Here is a 22,862-nt window from a genome sequence, read left to right as displayed (position 1 = left end):
TGCTTCCTCATTGCCAAATCTAATTCCTTCAATTTTTTTCTAATTGCTAAAGCTAATATTTTCAAATGCTATATTGAATAGAAATAGTGATGGGCATCCTTGTATCACCCCTGTTCTTATTGGAAATGCTCTTAGTTTATCCACATTACATATTTGTTGATGGTTTTAGATAGTTACTGCTTATCATTTTAAAGAAAACTCCATTTATTCCAATACTTTCTAGTGTTTTTAATAGGAAGGATGTATTTTATGAAAGGCTTTTTCAGCATCTATTGAGATAATTATGTGATTTGTGTCTGTTTTGCTGTTGATATGTTCAATTATGTTGAGTATTTTCCTAATATTGAACCATCCCTGCCTACCTGGAATAAATCCTACCTGATCATGGTGTATTATCCTTGTGATAACTTGCTGTAATCTCTTTGCTTAAATTTTATTTAAGATTTTTGCATCAATGTTCATTAGGGAGATTGGTCTATAATTTTCTTTTTCTGTTTTGTTTTTTCCTGGTTTAGATATCAGCACCATATTGGTGTCATAAAAGGAATTTGGAAGAACTCCTATTTTTTTAAAATGGTTTATGTAGAATAGGAATTAATTGTTCTTTAAATGTTTGGTAGAATTCACTTATAAATCCATCTGAACTTGGAGACTTTTTCTTAGGGAGTTTATGGTTTGTTTCTTCAGTTTCTGAAATGGGGTTATTTAAGTGGTTTATTTCCTCTTCTGTTAATCTGGGCAGTTTGTATTTTTATAAATATTCATCCATTTCACTCAGGTTATCAAATTTATTGGCATTCAGTTTGACAAAGGAGCTCCAAATTATCTCTTCCTCCTCTTTGGTGGTTAGTTCACTCTTTTCAATTTTGATACTGGTAATTTGGTTATCTTCTGTCTATTTTTTTTATCAGATTAACTGAAGTTTATCTATTTTGCTGGTTTTTAGCTTTATTTATTAGATTATTAGATCAATAGTTTTCTTGCTTTCAATTTTATTAATTTCTCCCTTGATTTTCAGAATTTCTAATTTGGTATTTCATTGGGGATCTTAAATTTGTTCTTTTTTTCTAGCTGTTTTAGTTGCAATTCATTGATTTCCTCTTCCTCTATTTTACTAATATAAGCATTTAGAGATATAAAATTTCTACTAAAAACTGCTTTGGCTGCTTCCCATAAATTTTGGTATGATGTCTTATTGTTCTCATTTTCTTGGATGTAATTATTGATTATTTCTATGATTTGCTGTTTGATCCACTCATTATTTAAAATTAAGTTAGTTGGTTTCCAATTAATTTTTGGTTTATACTTCCATGACCCTTTATTACAGGTAATTTTCCTTTTATCATGGTCTGAAAAGTATGCATTTGTTATTTCTGTCTTTCTTCATCTGATATAATGTTTTTTATGCCCTAGAACAGGGTCAATTTTGGTATAGGTGTCATTTACTACAGAGAAAAGGGTATGTTCTTTTCTATTCCCATTAAGTTTTCTCCAGAGGTCTATCATAGCTAAGTTTGCTAAGATTTTATTCAGGGCTTTAGGAGCAAAGCAGAATTAAATGGGCCAAAGGAAACCGAGACACATAAGTTTAAACACCCTTGCTTTTCATCTGGACTTTTTGTCTCGAACATAGTGATGTCATCTTGGTCCTCTTAAGTGGAAAGACAAGAACCAACCATACCCATACCCTCTAAATCCCATGTCTTCAATTCTATCCAACCCTTTAACTATCTTAAGAGAAATACAATTCTCAAGAGTACAAGTTACCTTCCCTTATAGGGTTGTATACAATTTGATGTTCTTAACTAACATGTTTTGTTTTGTTTTTTTTCTTCCCCTTTTCATTTACCTTTTTAAACATCTCTTGAGTCTTGTATTTGGAGACTGAATTCTTTGTTCGGTTCTGGTCTTTTTGTCAGAGGACTTTGGAAGTCCTCTATTTCTTTGAACAGCCAGCTTTTCCCCTGACAAAATCTGCTGAATTTTGCAGGGTAGTAAATTCTTGGTTGTAATCCAAGGTCCTTTGTTCACTGATATATGGTATTCCAGGTCCTCCAGTTCTTCAGTGTTGAAACTGATAAGTCCTTTGTAAGTCTGATTGTGTCTCCTTTGTAATTAAATTGTTTCTTTTTTTGCTGCTTGCACTATTTTCTCCTTTGTTGAGAATTCTAGAATTTGTCTATGATAACTATTAGAGTTTTTATCCTGGGGTTTCTTTCTGGAGAAGTTCTATAAATTCTTTCGGTGGCTATTTTGTCTTCTTGCTCTAGCAGATTTGACTACTTTTCTCAGATTCTTTTTTTAATGTAGGCTTTCTGGTAGTCCAATAACTCCTGGAGTATGGAGAGCATAGATCCAAACTTTTTATGCTAGACCTGGGATCTGATTCTGGCTTCCCATTGGCTAAGATGTTGCCTATTAGTCCAGGCACTGCCTTTGCAGGTTCTGCCTAGGCAGTGGTTTGTTTCCAATCCACTCCTGTCTTTTGCCCTGTGTTCCCAGGGTTCAGACTTCATTTGGGTTTGGGACCACTGCTGCTGGCTTTCTATATAACTGCCAGGACCTATGCTGTTTGTCAAATTGTTGGGACCTAGACTGCACTGGTTAAAAACATCCCACTAGTGAGAAGCCAAGACATAGGAAAGATTTAGCTTAAAAAGGTCAAGGTCTCCCACTGCCTTTGGGCTGTCTACAGTCATCCTGATCCATAGCTTGCCATTGGACCCAGCCAGCTCCTGAGGAGAGAGTATGGTGACTTTGTGCAACTCCTCCTCTCTTAAATCCAATTCACTTGCAAGTCATCGCATCACTTCCTGATGTCAAGGAACTCTCAGAGAGCCAACAACCAAAAATAACAAGAAAGTAAGAATACTTGAGAGGAAGGATTGTCTTCCTGTCGGGGGTCGGCCCTGACCGCCTGAGTGGATAGGACCTCCCCGAGAGTGAGGTCAGGCCAATCTAAAGAAGATACGGTTCCTTAAGGGGTGCAGTGGCTTCACCTGGTTGGCCTGTGTCCATTGCTCCAATCGGGTGGTAGGTCCTGCCCTCGGGGCGGATCGGGGTGGCAGCCCAGAACGAACCCCCTATATTAGCCATCACCCTGAGCTATTCGGGGGATCCCTCTGCACCTAATAAAACATATGCCTCCTGAAGAAGTGTCTGCCTGAGTCCCTCCTCGCTGATCCCCGGGGGAGGGAAAACACCAGGGACGCCTGAAGCAGTGCCCACTGAGGAGCTCACTCGGGAGTCCGGGGAAGAAGACCCCGGACAGAACTGGCCCCCGAACAGGGACACCCGAAGACCCCGCCGAGTGAGGTAAGCCTGTTTAAGTAAAAACAGAAGAGGCAGACACCCTAGGTCCACGGGACACCTAGAGGGAGTAAAGATGGGCAAAGGAATGTCTAAGCATTTACAGCCAGAGGATTCAGGAGTATTAGCATGTCAAGTACATGCACTAGTAAAGACTCATGGTATAAGAGTCCGTATAAAAGAATGTAAGGATTGGGTGGAAAAAATATTGGTTGTCTCTCCTTGGGTCTCCCACACTGGCATTGACCCTCAGAAGTGGAGAGTGGTAGGAACTCAAATGTCCTCTTACAACACAGAAAAACCTGGCTTTCTAACGGACACAGACTTTGTAATTTACTCCGTGGTGGCTGCAGCCCTTGACCCGCAGCCCCCACAAGGAGCCGTGTCCGGAGAATCACAAACAGGACCCTCATTACTGGGGGAACCTGAATGGCCCCCGCCCCCAGATGAGGGGCTTGATGACCGGAGGGAACCAGCCCCCAAATACCCTTGGGAAGAACTGGCTGCCGCGAGTCGATCGCCTGCCCCGGTAAAAAGTGATAGTAAGATTTTAGAACAAAAGGGCAAACATACAGAATGGCAAGGGATCTGTGGACAGGGTGCAGATGGCCGGAGCCACGTGCTGATAACAGGAAAGGAAGGGTCTGGGGCGACCGTCCCCAGACAGGCACCCCGCCGGACTCGTTTACAGCAGGCCATTCATAAGGCTTTGGAGGATGGGGAGGAAGTAGAGGAAGAAGACCTAGACTATCTTACCTCCTCAGCAGCTGCTTACCCAATATTTGTGCAAAGAGAAAACGGCCAACAGGTTAGAGTTCGCCGCCCAATACCGTACAAATTTATCAAAGATCTCAGAGAGGCAGTCCATAATTATGGGCCAGGATCTGCCTATGTAAAACGGCTCATAAGTTCTAACACTCAGACTGCCGCCTGGCTCCCCATGGATTGGGATGAAACTTTACAAGCGGTGTTAGAGTCATCACATTACACCGCCTGGGCTGCCTACTGGCGCAGAGAGGCCAGGCTACGGGCTGAGATCATAGACCCAAATAATTCTGATTTAGTAACTAATCAACTCATTGGATGTGGCCAGTTTAACACTGTGGAGGCTCAATTACAACTTTCAGAACCCATTGTCAGGGCAGTGCAGATAGCAGGACTGAATGCCCTGAACAAACTGGCTCGAGCAGCCTCGACTCCCCTGCAGCAGCTGAAACAGAGAGCCAAGGAGTCTGCTGTAGATTTTATCAGCAGAGTGCAGACTACTGTGGAAGGGAAATTCGGGACAGGAAATGCAGCACAGCCTTTAATCATCCAGTTGATAAAGGGAGGGCTAACTCATTCAAAAGGCTTGCTAGCTACTCTTCCTGCTGACCCCTCCTTAGAGGAGATAATTGATAAGGCCCTAGACGAGGAACCCCCACCGGATCCTCTCCAAACCTCTATTAACCTCCTCGTTGATGCTTTACAAACCACAAGCTTGGTGCCTAGATCAAAGGGTAAAGGAAACTGTTTTCGTTGTGGAAAGACCGGTCACTTTCAAGCTGAGTGCCGTAATTCCCAGAAGAGTGCAATGAAGTGCTTTGTCTGTGGTAAACCTGGTCATATAGCAAAGCATTGTAGACAGAAAAATAAGAAGTATAGCAATGATGGGCCACAGGGAAACGGGAAGAGGGGTCGGGAAGCCGAGGGCCCGACCCCAGGGCTGACCTATTAAATCCCTCGGTTACTATTCCCCTCTCAGAGAGCACAGAATTGAGCCCATGGACTACGACTACTGTTAAAGCCTCCCCTAGGGACTTCCACCATTTAGTGATTGGAACTGCTCTCGCTCCCCAGGTCATTGTCCACACACAGCTCCTAAGCCCAGGCCAGACTTCTATAACTGTTACAAATCCCCACCATTATCCAATAGAACTAAAAGGCGGTGAGACTGTTGCTCTTGCTATTTCCCTCCCCTGGATAGATAAGGATTGGAGAGAGTGTACCAATGAGGACACATTTGTGGCATGGACACAGGCTATATCAGCCCACCGTCCCACTTTACCACTTATAGTGGAGGGAAGAGAGATTGTAGGTTTAATTGATACAGGTGCTGATGTCTCGGTCATATCCACAAAAGATTGGCAGCCCTGTTGGGAACTTTCAAAAACTCCCCAAGATATCACGGGAGTTTCAGGAGGAACTTTGGCGAAAAAGTCTCTAAGATTTCTAAAATGGAAAAGTGATGATATAGCAGGGATTTTCCGCCCTTTGGTACTTACTATTCCTATGTCCCTATGGGGGAGGGATGTTTTGCAAACTTTGGGCTTGTCTCTGACTACAGACACAGCTTTAAACCACTAGGGGTCACTGGAGGGCCGCAACCCATACCACTGACTTGGAGATCTGACAAACCGGTTTGGGTAGATCAGTGGCCCCTCACAAAAGAGAAATTACAGGCCCTTGCTAACATAGTACAAGGACTTTTATCGGCTGGACAAGTAGAGCCATCCACCAGCCCATGGAATTCCCCAGTTTTTGTAATCAAAAAGAAAAGTGGGAAATGGAGAATGTTAGTAGATCTAAGAAAAGTAAATGCCACTCTACAACCTATGGGTACCACCCAGCCTGGGTTGCCTTCTCCAGTTGCCATTCCAAAGACTTGGCCCATAACTGTTATAGATATAAAGGATTGTTTTTATAGTATACCCCTTAACCCTGTAGATAGACAGCGCTTTGCCTTTAGTGTACCTGCTGTAAATTATCAAGAACCTGCTCAGCGTTTTCAGTTTAAAGTCCTTCCCCAAGGCATGGCAAACAGTCCCACTCTATGTCAGGTTTATGTTGCACAGATTTTGATGCCCATTAGGCGAGAACACTCAGGAGCCATTATTATTCATTATATGGATGACATATTAATTTCTGCATCCCACTGGACTGATGTCTCGCTTATTTTACAAAAGATTACCTCAGCCCTAGCAGCATATGGGTTACAAGTTGCCCCTGAAAAGATACAAACAGAACCTCCCTACACATATTTAGGACATCAGGTATACAAGGATTTAGTGAAGAAATCTCCTAAGATTGATACAGCTCAAGTTTCTACATTAAATGACTTTCAGAAATTAATTGGTTCAATCCAATGGCTGAGGAATGTAGTTCCTATTTCCAATGATATGATGTATCCATTGTATAATATTTTAAAAGGCTCATCTGATTTGAACTCGCCTCGTACATGGACCCCTGCAGCCAGGGAAGCTGTTACTCAGATACAGGACTTAGCATCCACATCAATTGTTGCCCGATTAGATCCAGCCGCTCCGGTTTATGTAACTCTGGTGTGTCATCCTTCATTGGGTAAGGCCGGAGTAGTGTTCCAAGTTACAGGTCCTTTACAATGGGTACATTCATCTAAATCCATGAAGTCTATACCCTCCAAGTTTGAAGTGGATGCACAACTCCTTTTGAAAGCAGCAGAAGCTGCAATCACTATTTTTGGTACCATTCCTATGTTACTGCTCCAGGAGGATCCTGCAATACTTACTCATCTAGCACAGAACTCTGAGGAGTGGGCCATGTTATTGTCTATTTATCCCACTTCTCAGGGTCATCCACCTCCCTCATTACGAGGATGGTTGCAACTCCCTTTGAAGTATCCCTCCAACCCTGTAGTTCCTCAGCCAGTACAGGGAGTCAATGTTTTTACGGATGCTACCAAACACCATAGAGCATCTATTTATATTCCAGACAAGAAGATATTGAAGGTGCTACAAACCCCATATACCTCAGCTCAAAAGAATGAATTGCAGGCCATTGTGATAGCCTTAGAACTGTGTGCTTATGAGCCTTTTAACTTAATCACTGATAGCTATTACTGCTTTGTCTTATTGCAACAGTTAGCTCTAGCAGATCTTTCTTTGTCCAATTCTGCAGTCATAGATCTTTTACACCAAGCACAACGGTCTCTCCTACACCGCTCTGACCCCCTCTATGTCTTACATGTCAGATCTCATGTGTCCACTTCTGGCCCAATATACTCAGGGAATGCCATAGCTGACTCGGCTCTCCTTGACCCTGATATCAAAAGTGAGATAGTCATGTATGCAGATCCTTCTATTGTTCATGACACATTTCATCTCCCAGCAAAAACACTTGCACGGCTTTATGGTCTTCCTAAGGAAGAGGCACGTCGCATTGTCCGACAATGCAGGCATTGTGTCCCTTTCCGCCCTGCCCCGCTTGTACATGCCACCAACCCCCGGGGCCTGGCCCCTAATGACATTTGGCAGATGGATGTCACCCACTTTCAGGCCAGCCTGATTCATGTCACTGTGGACACTTTTTCTAACTTTATTATGGCCACTTTGCAGCCTGGTGAGGCTGTACGCCATGTGATAGCTCATTGCCTTCACTGCTTTGCCACCCACGGGATACCTCGGTTGTTAAAAACCGACAACGGCCCGGCCTATACCTCCTCTGCTTTTGCTCGCTTCTGCCACCAATTCGGTGTCACTCATGTTACCGGTATCCCTTACAACCCCACCGGTCAAGCCATCGTGGAGCGTGCCAATCAATCCTTGAAGCGCACTCTCATTAAACAAAAAGGGGGAGTGCGTGGTAGGCTCACTGCAGCCCAGGTAGCAACAGCAGTATTCACTAGGAATTATTTGATTGATAATGAACAAGGCATCACCCCTGCCATGAAACAGATGCTGTCAACATCAACACAGACACAAAAACATGAACAACAAACACAAAAACATGATAAAAAAGTACACTCGCAAAGTCCGACCACAGTTTGGTGGAGAGATGAGGAGGGTCGTTGGCACGGCCCTGCACAGGTTAAGGTGTGGGGAAAGGGATTCTTATGTCTCCAAACAGGTGAGGGAACACGCTGGGTGCCCGTCAAATGGACCAGGGCCTATGAAGAGACGAAGGAAAAGATATCGGAGCGGAAGAAGGCAACGACCTAGCAGGACACGAAGAATTATGAAGACACAAGCTCCTGTATGGCTAAGTATCATGGGTTTGCTATGTGGATTGCAACCCGCCACCCCTCTTCCTTGGGGCAAGGGTGGGAAGTGGTACAATCTGACCTCTCCTATACGGAGGGCTGCTGATGAACGAGGAGAGACATATTGGGCTGTTGCGAGGGGAGTACCGTCCCTTCGTATAATGGGATGGGGGAGCCAGACAGTGCCATTAAAGTTGCATGGCAACGCCACCATTGTGCTGGGCTTACATGAACACGGTACATTACCTATACCGATGGAAAGACCATTAAAGAAGCCCCTCACCCTGCTCTCCATTACCACGCCTATTTGTGTGGTAGCCCGTCCTCCACACGGGCTATGGCCGGGTGGGAACACCTCCTCTTCCCCAGATAACGGAACCTCTGTTAAGAATCATTGTATACCCTTAGAGCCATACAACAGCACAGAAACTCCGAGGCCGATTCCGGACCTGAACAACCATACTGCTGCGGTTAATCTTTCATTCATGGCCATTGAGCAGCACCCTCCGGAGAATTCTAATTCCATAGTGCCTTTACATTCCCTACCACCCTGCCCAATAGGCCACCGTTCGCAAGTATTCATACCTACAGTACCCTGCTCCACGGGCATCCCAAGACTAGGACCACTTGGGCTACCTAACAACACTGAGTTATGGTTTTGGGATGGACAGCAGAACCACACCACGTACACCATGAGACCCTCTCCCACTCCTGTTGCCTTACCATATGGACAGATGCATCCCGACCTCTGGAAAATAGGAGTGGCCTTAGGAGGAGTGAACGCCTCTTTTCGCCTGTGGCCATGCCCTCGTAATGACGATGCCTGTCATGACTTTTCATTCCAACAATGGTATAATGTGTTTAAGACTCTTAACATCTCTTGCCATCAAACCAAGGACGGCACAGACCGCTTGTGCTACCGGCTGAGTGCCACCGCGCACACCCCTCCGGACGCTCTCTTCCTTCTTTGTCCCCCTGCTAACTTGACTATTCAACTAAAGGGGGAGTCCGCTGGTTTACCCCTTTTTAACATCACTTGTACTGACCCGATTTTTACAAATGTTTTACGGTATAATCATACTGGGTATGCTGTGTTCCTAGCTGTATCCCCTCCCTACCAACTCCTACCTGTCAAAGCAGAAGATTTTGCGTTGTCCCCCGCTGATTCTTTGGTGAAAAAATTGTACCGTGCAGTGTTGGGGGAAAAGTTGTTACATACCAGGAGGGATGGGATCGGGGATGCTTTGAGTTTGGTGAACTTGGCTATTGAGATGTATGAGGAATGGCAGATCCAGGAACTAGAGAGTGAGGTGACTATGTTAGCTTCTACTATCCAAACATTCATAACAAACCAGGTCTCCCTCTGGCATTACCAGCAACATGTTGACTCCCTTCTACAGAAGCAAATAGGAGCATTGGAAACAACAGTCCTCTGGTTAGGGGATAGACTGGCCCTTATGGCAGGGTACATGAAACTTCAATGCCATTATAAGTATCAGCCTCTCTGTGTGCTTAATTTGCCTGTAAATATGTCACAGTTCCCATCAGACTGGGGTAGAGTTAAACAGGCATTACAGGGGGCGATGTTAGCCTACAACACCTCCAATGACATCCACCAATTAGATATGCTGATAGCCCAGCTCAACAACATTTCCTCCCATTTCAGAGCTGAGTGGGATGATCAAGAAGACTCCTTTCTAAAATGGTTTACGGGTGCCCTCCACCTGAGATGGTTGTTTTCCTTCTTGCCGGCTGTAGGAATGTTTATTGTGATTTGTCTCTTTTTCCCATGTATCCTGAAACTATTGTTCTTCATCTTTTCTCATTCTCTGGAGGCATTGAAGGCGGACCTTCTAGGGCCACGCCATCGCCGGGCTCGGGCAGCCCCTGTGTGATTACTGACCGAACCGAGCCAGGGTGCTCTGCCCCCCCCCCATAAGCAGGTGGGGCGCTAATTGTGTTAAACAAAAAGGGGGAGTTTGTCGGGGGTCGGCCCTGACCGCCTGAGTGGATAGGACCTCCCCGAGAGTGAGGTCAGGCCAATCTAAAGAAGATACGGTTCCTTAAGGGGTGCAGTGGCTTCACCTGGTTGGCCTGTGTCCATTGCTCCAATCGGGTGGTAGGTCCTGCCCTCGGGGCGGATCGGGGTGGCAGCCCAGAACGAACCCCCTATATTAGCCATCACCCTGAGCTATTCGGGGGATCCCTCTGCACCTAATAAAACATATGCCTCCTGAAGAAGTGTCTGCCTGAGTCCCTCCTCGCTGATCCCCGGGGGAGGGAAAACACCAGGGACGCCTGAAGCAGTGCCCACTGAGGAGCTCACTCGGGAGTCCGGGGAAGAAGACCCCGGACATCTTCCTTTTCTATTTGTATGTCCAGCTTTATATATAGTAAGCACTTAATAAATGCTTTATTCATTCATTTACAACAAGTAGTTTGTTCCTTAGATACATTCTTTAACTGCCAAGTCTTTCAGTGACTGATGAGAAATTAGAGATTTCCTAGGAAGACTAGGCAGGACTGGAGACTGCTACTGGACTTGTTTTCCCCATGTTGAATACCTAAAATACTAGTTATCAGTTAAGTAAGATTTTCCATAAATTAAGTTGTCATCAATCAGGGTACTACATCCCACAGTGTCAGTTGGTTGTAATCCATCCGTGATTGCCCATACTCTGAATCTTTCATCTGTGTCTTCCCATAAAGGACTGCAGTATTAATTATAATGAATGCTTACAGGTTTGACACATTGATAGAACTTTGACTTCATTGATGTGAGATTCTCCCTCCATTGACGCAAATTGCAACAGAAACAAGCTCTCCCACCCTGATATGCCTCTTGTCCATATCATTTCAGAAGGACCCCATGGGAAATCTTACCCACTATACTGAATGGCACTGTCATTCAGTTCCCCTGACATTTCATGAATGCCAGAGGAACATTTAGGTTGCTGTCTATCTACACACACACAAACAGACACATGTATAGTGTGTTCCCATTTTAGAAAGGACCTAACAAGACCCACATAGTGTGTCCCAAAAGTCTCAGTGCTGTTTAAAGCTTTCATTGCTTAGAACTGCACTATGACATTTGAGACATCCAGTGTGTATAGATACACATGTATATAATATGTGCATAAGTATGCAATATAATCACACATGTGTAAGTCATATGTCACCTGATATATTATCTTTTAAATGTTAAATATGATTTATGATAATTCATTCAAATACTATTTTTGAGTGTCTTCTACAGATATAATAATCTGCTGGGGACTGAAAGTAGTCTAAAAAGAAATGTAAGACTAGTCTCTTCCTTTCAGAATATTATGGTCAAAATTGAGAGAGAAGATATATATGTAGGAAAAAATTATGATAATAACAATAGCTAAAATTTGCATAATGCCTGTTCTAGTCAAACAATGTGCTAAATCAGCACTTTACAAATATTATTTTGTCCTTATAACAACCCTCGAATCCCATTTTAAAGATGAAGAAACTGAGGCAGAGAAAAATCAACTGACTTGCCCAAGGTCACACAACTTATCATTAAACTTTCAAATGAACAATGTACATAATAAGTGCCATGCAGGTTCTAAGAAAGGAGATATGATAGTGAGCTAAGTCAATCAAGTAGGGCATCCATCCTATACATGCTAGGTTTTGAAGGAGGAGTAGGGTTTGGATGGGGTTATCAAGGTTATCAAGGGGATGAAGATACATCAGATGTATACATGCCCAGACATTAAAAAACTGAATGGGTACAACATACTCCAAGAACAGAAAGGGCAACTGTTGTGGCCTGCTTCACCTTGGGGCTCACAGCAATGACCGCCCTCCTGGTGGGGAGCTGAGAATAAGGAGTGAAGTCACCACTGCCTTATGCCTCCAGCTCAATTTTATTACTGCTTAGCTTCTACATATATACTGTTAGGTCTTCCAGGGTAGAACAAAGAATAATTGAGGGAATAGGGGTGCACAAGCACTGTGTATGTACAGCATCTTGCATTACAGGATAAAGGGGTAAGTTAAGGGGGAGGTGGTAAAACACAGCTGTGTCTAGTGCCCTTGGTCTGTGGGGCGGAATGTCCAGCTCCCAAGGACTCCGGTGCAATTTACCTCTAAGGGCAGCATGCCAGCTCCTGAGACTGTCCAGGTGGCGGTTTACTTAGAAATGATTTGTGTCATGTCTGTCAAAATAGCCTCTGTTCCCACTGGCAACTTGACTGGAGTGGATTGTTTATATTAAAAAATAGCAGAAGATAAAAATCAATAAGGAGGATGGACCCAATATATTTGACTTTGAATTGACCAAGTGAGGATTGTGACTGGTAGTTTGAACCCTAGCCAGTTTAAGATTAAACCAGTAACATGAAGGTAGTATTTGGTAACAGTGTTTACAAACTGTAATTCAAATATTACTCTTATAGCCATAGGATGACTTACCTGAGGCATAGTATCCAGAGAGGAGGCCATCCTGCCACTTGCCCTGGTCAAATTACATCTAGTTCTAGGAGTCCCATTTTAGGAAAGATACTATCAAGTCAAAAAAACATTTGAAAGACTTGGAGGAGAGGGACATGAAAGCAGTATTCAATTTTTGGTAAATTGTCCTTCCTAAAAAGGATTAACTTGTTCCTTTTCATTGAAATGATGATCAAATCAAATTGAGTTAGTGTAGTCGATCAGCCAGATTTCAGTTTGAAGTAAAAACTTCCAACAAATATAAGCTGGAGTCACCAGGGTAGAATTAAAAAAAAAAAAAGTTTTTTCATCCCAGTTGTATCCAGCTCTTTGTGATCACATTTGAGTTTTTTTGGCAAAGATACTGGAGTGGTTTGCCATTTCCTTCACTACTTCTCTATTTCAACATAATTTGTTGTCTTTGTAATTTTATATATTTTATGCATTTAAAAAATTATCCTAAGAAGGGGTCCATAGGTTTCACTAGACCCCAGAGGGATCTGTGACCCACAAATAAAGATTATAAGAATCCCTGAAATACACCTATCCAAAAGGGAAATGAACCATCTGGAGAGTAGTGATTTACCATTCCCTATTTGAGTAAAGGCTAGATAGTCACTTTTCAGGTATGTCAGAGTGGAAATTTTGCTGAATAGAATGGATGACCATAGGATAACTTCCATGGCCATTTCAAGACTGTGATTCTGTAATAACTTGCCAGGGGGAAAGGCTAACTCAATTAGAAGGCATGAGATAATACTAGGGTGTGGACAGTAGAAATAGAGGAGAGATCTAAAGGTGTTTTTTTTAATTTGTTTGGTTTCTATGCAGAGTAAAGAGAAATTCTTAGTAACACAATGCTAGATCAGGATAGAGATGAAGAAAAAGACCAATAAATTCATGACACAAGAAAGAGGCAAGAGACCATCTGGAAATGATCAAGTCCATGACTTTTGATCCAATTTAATCTTGAGAAAAATGAATATTTTCTTATATTTATGACCAATTTTCAACCCTCAAAAGATTTCTTTACTTCCTTATGAAAGTCAGAGCTAACCATGAGACATTCTTCTTAAACTTGGATGGACAACTCCCATATATCCTGTGTGTGTGGGGGGGGGGAACTGGCACTTTTTCCACCAATACAGATTGAAGTTCCTTTTATTAAATAAATAGATAGTGTCTAGCTGAAGAGATTTCTCCACTAGTGGCCAGTCGTTCCAACTTGGCTTGGGCTGTTCCTCAAACATTTTGACTGGGCCAGTGTTCTAAAAACCTTTCTGGTGGCAAAATATCTGTCAAAACTTGTGCTCTGGTGGTATAACTCTCCCTAAAGAACTGAGGTTAACTCCACACTGTCATGAGGAATATGTGGAGACTGAAATTAAACAGTTTCTGCCCTCAAGGAGTTTGCAATCTAATGAGATAACAAGAAAGGTGGATAAGAAATGTACTCAAATAATTACTGATCCAGAAAGGAGGCCACCTGCCACTTGCCCTGGTCAAATTACATCCAAAGTAATTACATCCAGTTCTAGGAGCCCCATTTTAGGAAAGACACTATCAAGTCAAAAAAACTTTGAAAGACTTGGAGGGGAGGGGCATGAAAACAGTATTCAATTTTTGATAAATTGTCCTTCCTAAAAAGGATTAGACTTGTTCCTTTTCATTGAAATAATGATTACTATTGCTAAATAATAATTATTGAGAGGTTGTAGAATTTGACTGGGAAACCTTCCCCGAAGTAACCTACTCTAATCAATTAGTAAGCATTTATCAAATATCAATTTTGTCCTAAGCTTTGTGCTAAGTACTTGAGTCACAAATTCAAAAACCAAAACAATCCCTCCTCATGAAAAGTTTACACTTTTATGAAGAAGATGCTAAGTCCATATTTTATATTCATATATATACATAATTCACATATGTACATAGAATAACTATAAAGTGAATAGACTCATAGACATAGAACTGAAATATGTACAAATAAATAGAATGCAGTAAAATACAACATAATTTGGAAGAGAAGGCAGTTGGGAAAATCAGGAAAGGCTTTATTCATTCATTCATTTCTTGAAGAAAGAAAGGGGCTTTCTAAGGTAGAGTCAAGGAAAGAGTTCATTCCAAGAATAAGGGAGAGTCAGTGCAAAGACACAGTAGTGGGAGTTGGAATGTGGTGTATGAAAATAGAAAGAAGTCCAATTTGAATGGAGGTCAATGTAGAGAAGGAGTGATTTGGAGGCATGTTACAGATCAAATTAATGAACCTCCTTAGAAAATACTTGAAAGATCTACCGAATATAAAATCAATACAGAATAAGCTTTAAACCTACAAATATAACCAATTTTAAGAAATTGTTAGGATGAATAAGAATGACATTGGAATAACATACATTTATATATCATTTTTCAGTCTGAGTATACAATCCATAATTGTCTGGAGATTTCATATGAAAGCCCTTGGCAAGTGGTAAACTTGCCTTCTCTCAAAGTTTTCAAGTGAAAAGAAATCTACTCTCCCAAGGCAGCTCATTTCACTTTTGCATAGTTCTGATCACTAGGAAATTTTCATTCTGAGCTGAGTGTGCCTCTCTGCAATTTCTGTAGTCTCATATGGCACGATCTCATGGTTTTTTGCCATGCTGGTCCTGCTCTTTTGGATGCTATCTAGAAGATTATCATGGTCTTTCCTAATATAGAGAACCCAGAATGGCCATAACATTATCTCTGGGAAGAGCCAGGTATGGACAGCCTGGATGCTTATGATGTCAAAAAAAATAAGATATCCACCCATTACATCATTACATTGAGTTGATGAACCCCTGCAGTTGATTTATGAGGGAACCTGGACAAGAGTTACCCAAGATGTCAAAGTATGGATGGGTTACCATCTACATCAATGGCTGGAACCCCCAAAACAATTCGATGACAGATTCATTGGAATATTGGAAATTTAAGCCCCTTTAAATGGGTTAGAAAAAGGTCTACTATTCCAGGAGCAAGGTAAAGAAAGAATAGCTAAGTTTTCATATGGAAAACCACCTGGGTGATATCTTTGCCAAGAAATGGAGTCAAAAAGAGTCAAATATGGCCAAAAGTACAGAACAACAATAATAATGATCTGAAACTAAGAGCTAGGGAATTACTTGCTAAAGATTTAACTAAAAACATATATTTGAACTCAAGTTCTTTGACTCAATCCAGGTTTCTCAATCTTTCCTTTTCCCCCAACTTCAGCAGGACTTTATTAAATATCTACTGTGTTTGGCATTGCATAAAAGACAAAAATTTGCCTGCCCTCAAGGAGCTTGATATTCTTCAAGAGGGAAACAAGTTGCACAGAGATAGCTAAATATAAAATATATATATATATATGTATAGATATATATATATGTATATATATATCTATACATATATATATATATATATATATCTCAAAGTAATTTGCTGGGGGAACACTAACAACTGAGGAGATAAGTAAAAATTTCTCATAATTGGCACAACCTGAATTGAGGACTTGAAGGGAGTCAGTAGATTTTAGAGACAAAACTGAGGAGGAAAAGCAGATTATTCTCAGCATGGGGCAACAGACTGACAAAGGTATGGAGGGGAGAAGTGTGATGTCAGTTAAGGGTGGCAGGATATCATATTAGAGAAACAGTGACCAGATAGGCTAGATTGTAGAACTCTTGAGGGAAATAATCTGTAATCAAGTGAGATAACATAGGCAAAGCACATTATAAAACTTAAAGTTCTATTAAATAAATGTTGCTACTCTCCTTATCATGGACAATAATAATAATAATCAATCTGAAAAGATAGCCTAGAGCCAAACTGCAAAGGATTTTCAATGCCAAACATAAACATTTGTCTTTTATTCTAGGGGGAATGGGCAGTCCTTTGCTTTAGGAATATCACCTTGACAGCTATGTAGGACAATGATATCAAACTCAAGTAGAAATTAACATTATCTTTGCTTCATTGTATTTTTATTTATTTTGTTAAACATTTCTCATTTGGATTTTAATCTGGTTCAGGCAGCACTTGAAAATTTTGTAGAGGGATATATACCCAGAGCCACCAGTTTAATTTTTTTTTTAATTTTTCTTTTTTAGGGGTTGTTTTTTTTTTTTGGCAAGGCAAATGGGGTTAAGTGGCTTGCCCAAGGCCACACAACTAGGTAATTATTAAGTGTCTGAGACCGGATTTGAACCCAGGTACTCCTGACTCCAAGGCCGGTGCTTTATCCACTGTGCCACCTAACTGCCCCTAGTTTAATACTTTTACTGTAGAAAATGGAATGAGGAGACAAGTGAAGATGAGAGGTGAAGAGAATCTAAATTAGGGTGTTAGTTGTAAGAGTAGAGGGAAGGTACAGTTGAGATGTTGTAGTGGAGGACTGACCTGGCAATGAATAAATCTGGAGTAGGAGGAAAAAGACCTGCTTTTATTAGCATCAGTCAAGAGCCCACAATCATACTGGGCAATAATCCTGGGCTCATATTGGACAAATAATAATGACATTTTTCTTAAGGGACTTTGGATATTGGGAAAAGCAATGATTCTGGAGGTCCTGGGTTAAAAATCTCACTTCTGTCTCTTACTACTTGTGTGACCTTGAGCCGATCACATAGTATCCCTGGACCTCAGTTTCTTCATAGTAAAATGGACTAATTGACCTCTGAGATCTCTTCCAACTCCAAATCTATGTCTCTATAATTTTATCTTCACTTCCATCTCTGGCATGTGCCCTATTAAAATCTGAGTTAATGAAATCAAACTTTCTTGTTTTGTTTTGAGGCAGGCTTTGACTTGCTTTCTTTTGCAACAGTGTTATCAAGGAATATGACTGAACGTGTATAATCTATATCAAATTGCCTTTCAAAGACAGAGGAAAGCAGGGAGGGACAGAGGGAAGAGAATATGGAACTCAAAAACTTTTAAAAGCAAATTCTTTTTTTTAGGTTTTTGCAAGGCCACATAGATAGGGAATTATTAAGTGTCTGAGGCGGAATTTGAACTCAGGTACTCCTGACTCCAGGGCCGGTGGTCTAGCCACCTAGCTGTCCCAAAAGCAAATTTTAAAAATTTGTGTTTACATGTAATTAAGAAAAAATAAAAGCTAAATTAAACATAATCTGAGTTCACAAGTAACATTGACTATGTTACCTTCTTTATATTCCTCCCCTTTTTCTTGATAACTATCTATCATTCTTAATTTCAACTGTAAAGATGATTTCACTCTTGAGAAACTCCCATTCCTTTTGGACTGACTATACTCTTTTTTTTTTTATAGTCTCACACCTTAAATCTCTAATCTAAAATTTGATCTCCCCAAACCAGAAATATGTGTTCCCTTCCTTATATATTTGGGAGTTCTAGGATGTTAGATACTGCTTTTCATGTTTCACTTCTCTTCCCGGGACCTGAATAGCAATCTCCCTCAATATTTCTTTCCCCTTCTGAAGAATTAATTTGATCATTGAGAAAGGTAAGTGTTTTTAACTGTTCTGACTTTAACTGATGTTTCAAAATAATAGCACAAGGAACAAATTCATCTTTTCTGTTTAGTTTTTTTTCTTACTATCTTTTGCTTTTCCTGACCATCATATCAAATTAGCATTCTTTATTGGTACTAAGGTAGACTTTTCTACCCTATCAGACTGTTTCAGCCATTTCTGCAAAGGACTCCAATTACCATTCCCACTGACTTCCCTGGCCACCACTTCTCTCCTTCTCTCTGTGTATTGGCTTCCCCTATTAGAACAAATGGAAGCTACTTAAGAATAGAGACTATCTTGGCTTACTTTCCTTTGAATCCCTAGCAGCATGTAGTAATTATTAGGAGATGCTCCTCCCCCCATTCATTCATCATGGTCCATTAAACCCCCAGATTCTTTTCATAGGAGCATCTGTTTAGTCACATTTCACCAATCACGTACCATAAAGTTGATTATTGAAGATTTTAGAGCTTCGTCTTTGTTCTCATATTAGATGCTGCCTAGTATCACAGCCTAGTAAAATAGATCCTGACACTGTTACCCTTCTTAACTGCTTCTCCCACCTTTGTTTTGTCTGCAGATTTGATAAGTGCTGCATCCATACTTTCATAACTGCTAACAAAAACTTTCAATGGCCCAAAGCTAAAGACAGGTCTTAGGACCACTATACTGTAGCTCCTGAGTCAAGCTGAAACCAAGCCATTAATGGCTGACTACTGTGAACTATAAAACTGCAAAAATCTTAAAAATATAGTTAAAAATAAAATGAGTGGAAATATAGGTTAGACATTTCTAGTTTCAGACCGCATAGTTTTAATAGATTTCTTAATTTAGATAGTACTGTTCTTTTTCCCTATAGGGTTAAAAAATTTTCTTTCTGATATCAAACTAGTTCTTGCATATGATGAACTTGCTGCTAGCATGGTGTGGGTTTGCTTCAAAAAGCTTCTGCTGCTAGCATGGTATGGGTTTGCTTCAAAAAGCTTCCTACAGATAGTTATCTCCTAGCTTAAACCCAATTTATTAATTTGATTTCTAAAGGGAAAAAATTACCTTTATAGCTTCTAACTGAAGTCAAGTTACTTATATTATTAAAAATGCTTTTATAAAAGTTGGGGGGGGCAGCTAGTTGGGGCAGTGGATAGAGCACTGGCCCTGGAGTCAGGAGGACCTGAGTTCAAATCCAGCCTCAGACATTTAATAATTACCCAGCTGGTCTTGTAATCCCACTGCCTTGCAACCCCCCCCCCCCAAAAAAAAAGAATTAGGTCCTGAAATCTTAAAAAAAAAAGTTATATCAGAATAGGAGCTTTAGCTTCCATCCTTTATTCTGAACCAAACCTTGATTATTACATGAGAACTCCCCAATACTTACATTCCATGTTATTAGGATTCAATCTGCATCAAACCTGAACACATCCTAAACCATTTCAAATTTGGGTTCCACACTCCCAGAAAGATTTTCTAATATATGCACATATACATTCACACACATATTATTTTTAAAACTTACTCATACCTTCTTCACATATTTAAGATCATCTTTTCCTGTTAAATATACCTTTCTTAGGGTTCAGAAAACTCAACCTATAATACCTTCTACTTTTCTTTTAACTTTTTCTATTCTCTTCCCAAGTCTTTATAAATCCATTTCTTTTTCCTTTTGATTATTTTTAATATACTGTCTGTTTAATCAAATTTCAGGCTACTCTTTCTAATGAACATTCCTTTTTATGTTTTTAATAATATAATTATTAACAGATCTTACTCTTATAGCCAAACAGTAATTAACTATTTAAAGTTATCTATCCCACTAAATTTTTTGTTATAACTTTGATATCCCTTAAAAGAGAAAAACAGCAACAAAATTCTGTTTTTACCCTTTAAATCATTCCCAATCCAGCAACAAAACATTTTCAAGTTACTTTCTGTCTTATATAGTGATGAATAAGACATCTCTTTTAAAATTTAAAATTCAGATTTTAAAAATATATTTGTTTCATATATAATTTGCATTCAAGTTTTAAATGTCTGTAACATACCTTTCAAATCAGCAGAACATTTTACATAAAATAATCCTTAATTTGTAGCCTTTAAAATACCACATAAACTTAAATATCTGTATTGTTTTGTAGCCTATTTTCTTTTTTTTAAGAAAGGTTTTATTTATTTTGAATTTTACAATTTTCCCCCTACTCTTGCTTCCCTCCCCCCACCCCCCACAGAAGGCAGTCTGTTAACTCTTTACATTGTTTCCATGGTATACATTGATCTAAGTTGAATGTGATGAGAGAAAAATCACATTCTTAGGGAAGAAACATAAAGTATAAGAGATAGCAAAATTACATAATCAGATAATGTTGGGGGGTTTTTTATTTAAAGGTAATAGTCTTTGGTCTTTGTCTAAACTCTACAATTCTTTCTCTGGATACAGATGGTATTCTCCATTGCAGATAGCCAAAAATTCCCTGATTGTTACACAGATGGAATGAGCAAATCCATTCAGGTTGACCATTATCCCCATGTTGCTGTTAGAGTGTTCTGGTTCTGTTCATCTTGTTATTTATTTTATTTTATTTTATTTAGTTTTTTGCAAGGCAATGGGATTAAGTGGCTTGCCCAAGGCCACACAGCTAGGTAATTATTAAGTGTCTGAGACTGGATTTGAACTCAGGTACTCCTGACTCCAGGGCGGGCACTCTAACCATTGTGCCACCTAGCCACCCCAGGTTCTGCTCATTTTGCTCAGCATCAGTTCATGCAAATCCTTCCAGTGGTCTATTTTCTTTAAAACAAACTTTGAATTTCAAAATAGCAGCTAGTCTATGCAATTTTTTTTTTATTTTACAAAGGGACAGACTTGAGGGACAGACAGACAGACAGACAGACAGAAAGACAGACAGACAGACAGAGAGAAGACAGTCAGCCAAATTCAAGCTACAGGTATGATAACAACTCAACTGGGATACTCACTTTCCCAACAAAACCCTCATTTGGGAGACTCACTTCTCCCAGCTAGAAAGGGGAAGGGGATCTCAAACCCATGTCTTTTGCCTTTCACTGGCTGCTTGCTGTAGCTGGGAAAGAGGTAAGGGGGATGGAGAGAGAGACAGACCCCTGCTGCTCAATCAGAACTACAGAAATATAAATATAAAAGGTATCTTGAAATAATCAATCAAGACATAGAGACATGAAAAAGAGATAGCGATGAAATTTCTCAGTCACAGGACTATAAGATCAGAATTTAAAGAAAGTTAGGAAGAGAAAAACAACCCTTTTCTTTTTCAAAAAACATGATTTTCAGGAAAATCTGTTTAGTGACTCAATTTGTAAATTTATGAAAAAAGAAAAAAAATCCAATTTCTCCTATTTCCTGGCTATGAAACAGAAAGAAGGGGACAGGGATGCAACCAGATTGGCTAATCAAGACACAGAGATGTGACAACAAACCAACCAGGCAGACAGCAGAGAGCATCATTCTGCCTGTACCACAAAGAACACAATTTTTTTTAACACGGCATTGGGGTTAAGTGACTTGCCCAGGGTCACACAGCTAGGTAATTATTAAGTGTCTGAGGTCATATTTGAACTCGGTCCTCCCGACCCCAGAGCTGGTGCTCTATCCACTGTGCCACCAAGCTGACCCTGGACTACTTTCTTTGCAGAATCTTATTTTGGAAACATATTCCCTCCCTGAGTCCTTTGAATCTGCTTTCCCAAAATCTAAGGCATGAATCAGCTTGTATCTTACAAGAGTTTCCTATTCTTGGCTAATGGAAATACGATCTTTATTCAACCATGGATAGTAGGTAATACAACTGAATGTGTGCAGCTTTGTTTCCTTGTACCAGAAGTGTGGACCTTTTAAAGATTACTCTGAAATAGAAGGCAGTTTACACAGTTTGAAGAGACAAGATGATGCTTTAGATGGTTAACAGCACCACTCCAGATTCTATGTTTCTGGTACCCAGCTTTTCACAACTGGGAGTTTCTAGTCTTGTCACAAAGACTTGGCCACCAGAGACTACTTGGAACACTTTTTTGCCTTTCTCACCTGAGAAAACGTCTACTACTCAATAAATTGCAAGTCAGAATACCTCTCATCTGACCTTGCTAAAAGCTAACTCAGAGAGCATTGTACACATTAACATCAACATTATGAGAAGATCAACTTTTATGGACACTGCTCCTCTCAGCAGGTCAAGTGATCAAGGACAATTCTAAGAGACTTGTGATGGAAAGTGCCATCCATATCCAGAGAAAAAAGCTATGGAGTATATAAATATATAAGTATATAATATATGTAATATGTAATATATAATATATATAAGTATATAATATATATAGTATATATAAGTATATAATATATAAGTATATAATATATATAATATCTAATCCCTCAGTCCACTTAACCTCTTTACTTCAGTTTTCTCATCTGTAAATTGGAGGTAATAATAGCTCATATAATAATAATTCCAGGGTTACTGGGAGAAACAAATGAGATAATAATTGTGAAGACTAACATTACAAAGTACTAAATAAATGTTAGATATAATAATATTAATAATAATTTAAAAATAAAAAACCCT

The 22,862-nt window shown here is 40.2% G+C and overlaps 1 protein-coding gene across 2 annotated transcripts; it reads left to right on the top strand.

Moving 5' to 3' along the window:
* Positions 1 to 1,317: 1,317 nt before the first annotated feature.
* LOC141488500 (uncharacterized) lies at positions 1,318 to 10,735 on the top strand. 2 transcript variants are annotated; one of them, XM_074188608.1, is made up of 2 exons: positions 1,318 to 3,315; positions 8,151 to 10,735. In XM_074188608.1, exon 2 carries the CDS (start codon positions 8,215 to 8,217, stop codon positions 10,198 to 10,200), a length of 1,986 nt encoding a protein of 661 aa, XP_074044709.1. In that variant the 5' UTR covers positions 1,318 to 3,315; positions 8,151 to 8,214; the 3' UTR covers positions 10,201 to 10,735. The 2 variants fall into 2 exon arrangements, with proteins under 2 accessions (XP_074044709.1, XP_074044708.1); XM_074188607.1 differs by having other exon boundaries at positions 1,319 to 3,315; positions 8,173 to 10,735.
* The last annotated feature ends 12,127 nt before the right edge of the window (positions 10,736 to 22,862 follow it).

The sequence above is a fragment of the Macrotis lagotis genome, chromosome 5, assembly GCF_037893015.1.
Source record: "Macrotis lagotis isolate mMagLag1 chromosome 5, bilby.v1.9.chrom.fasta, whole genome shotgun sequence".
Classification (NCBI taxonomy): Eukaryota; Metazoa; Chordata; class Mammalia; order Peramelemorphia; family Peramelidae; genus Macrotis; species Macrotis lagotis.
Note: the sequence above shows the minus strand (reverse complement) of the source record. Positions and strands in the feature narration are given on the sequence as shown.

Excerpts from the sequence above, each read along its gene's own strand:
- LOC141488500 (XM_074188608.1), top strand. The coding sequence starts at position 8,215 with ATGAAGAGACGAAGGAAAAGATATCGGAGCGGAAGAAGGCAACGACCT.